Here is a 525-nt window from a genome sequence, read left to right on the forward strand (position 1 = left end):
TGGACATCAGGAGGAATTTCTTCACAGAAGGGGTGGTTAGACATCAGAATGGGGTGCCCATAGAGGTGGTGGCGTCACCATTCCTAAAGTGTTTAAGGAAAGACTGGATATGGCACTTTCTGCCACAGTGTACTTGACAAGGTAGAGTTCTGTCACAGGTTGGTATCTCGGAAGTCTTTTCCAACCTAATCGATTTTGTGATTCTGTGACCTGGCTTTGAGCTGCTTAAGTCAAAGAATCAGAATCAAAGAATCAACCCCACCTAGGAATCAGCTCTAATTTCGGGCCAGCACGGAGAGGACCTCTGCAAGCCAGACCCGAGCCCCTTCCCTCACCGTGTGCCAAGGCTGGGGAGCCGAGCGGGAAATGAATGAGAACTTGCGATTTTATTTTTTTGCAAACGAGTACTATAAGGAGGATGAAACCCGGGTGCAGCCGGGTACCCAACCCTGCCGGAGCACGGTGACCGGGAGCGGGGAGCAGAGACCAAGGGCGGCGGGGCCGCACGGGCAGGGCCGGCCCCTC

At 53.7% G+C, this 525-nt stretch overlaps 1 protein-coding gene across 1 annotated transcript in view; it reads left to right on the plus strand.

The window, feature by feature from the left end:
- Positions 1 to 366: 366 nt before the first annotated feature.
- PREP (prolyl endopeptidase) overlaps positions 367 to 525 on the plus strand; it is an 86756-nt gene continuing 86597 nt past the window's right edge. The window contains exon 1 of the mRNA XM_031061583.1: positions 367 to 462. Coding sequence (XP_030917443.1) covers positions 367 to 462 — 96 coding nt within the window. The remainder of the gene's footprint in view (positions 463 to 525) is intronic.

This window comes from Geospiza fortis, unplaced genomic scaffold (assembly GCF_000277835.1).
Source record: "Geospiza fortis unplaced genomic scaffold, GeoFor_1.0 scaffold486, whole genome shotgun sequence".
Classification (NCBI taxonomy): domain Eukaryota; kingdom Metazoa; phylum Chordata; class Aves; order Passeriformes; family Thraupidae; genus Geospiza; species Geospiza fortis.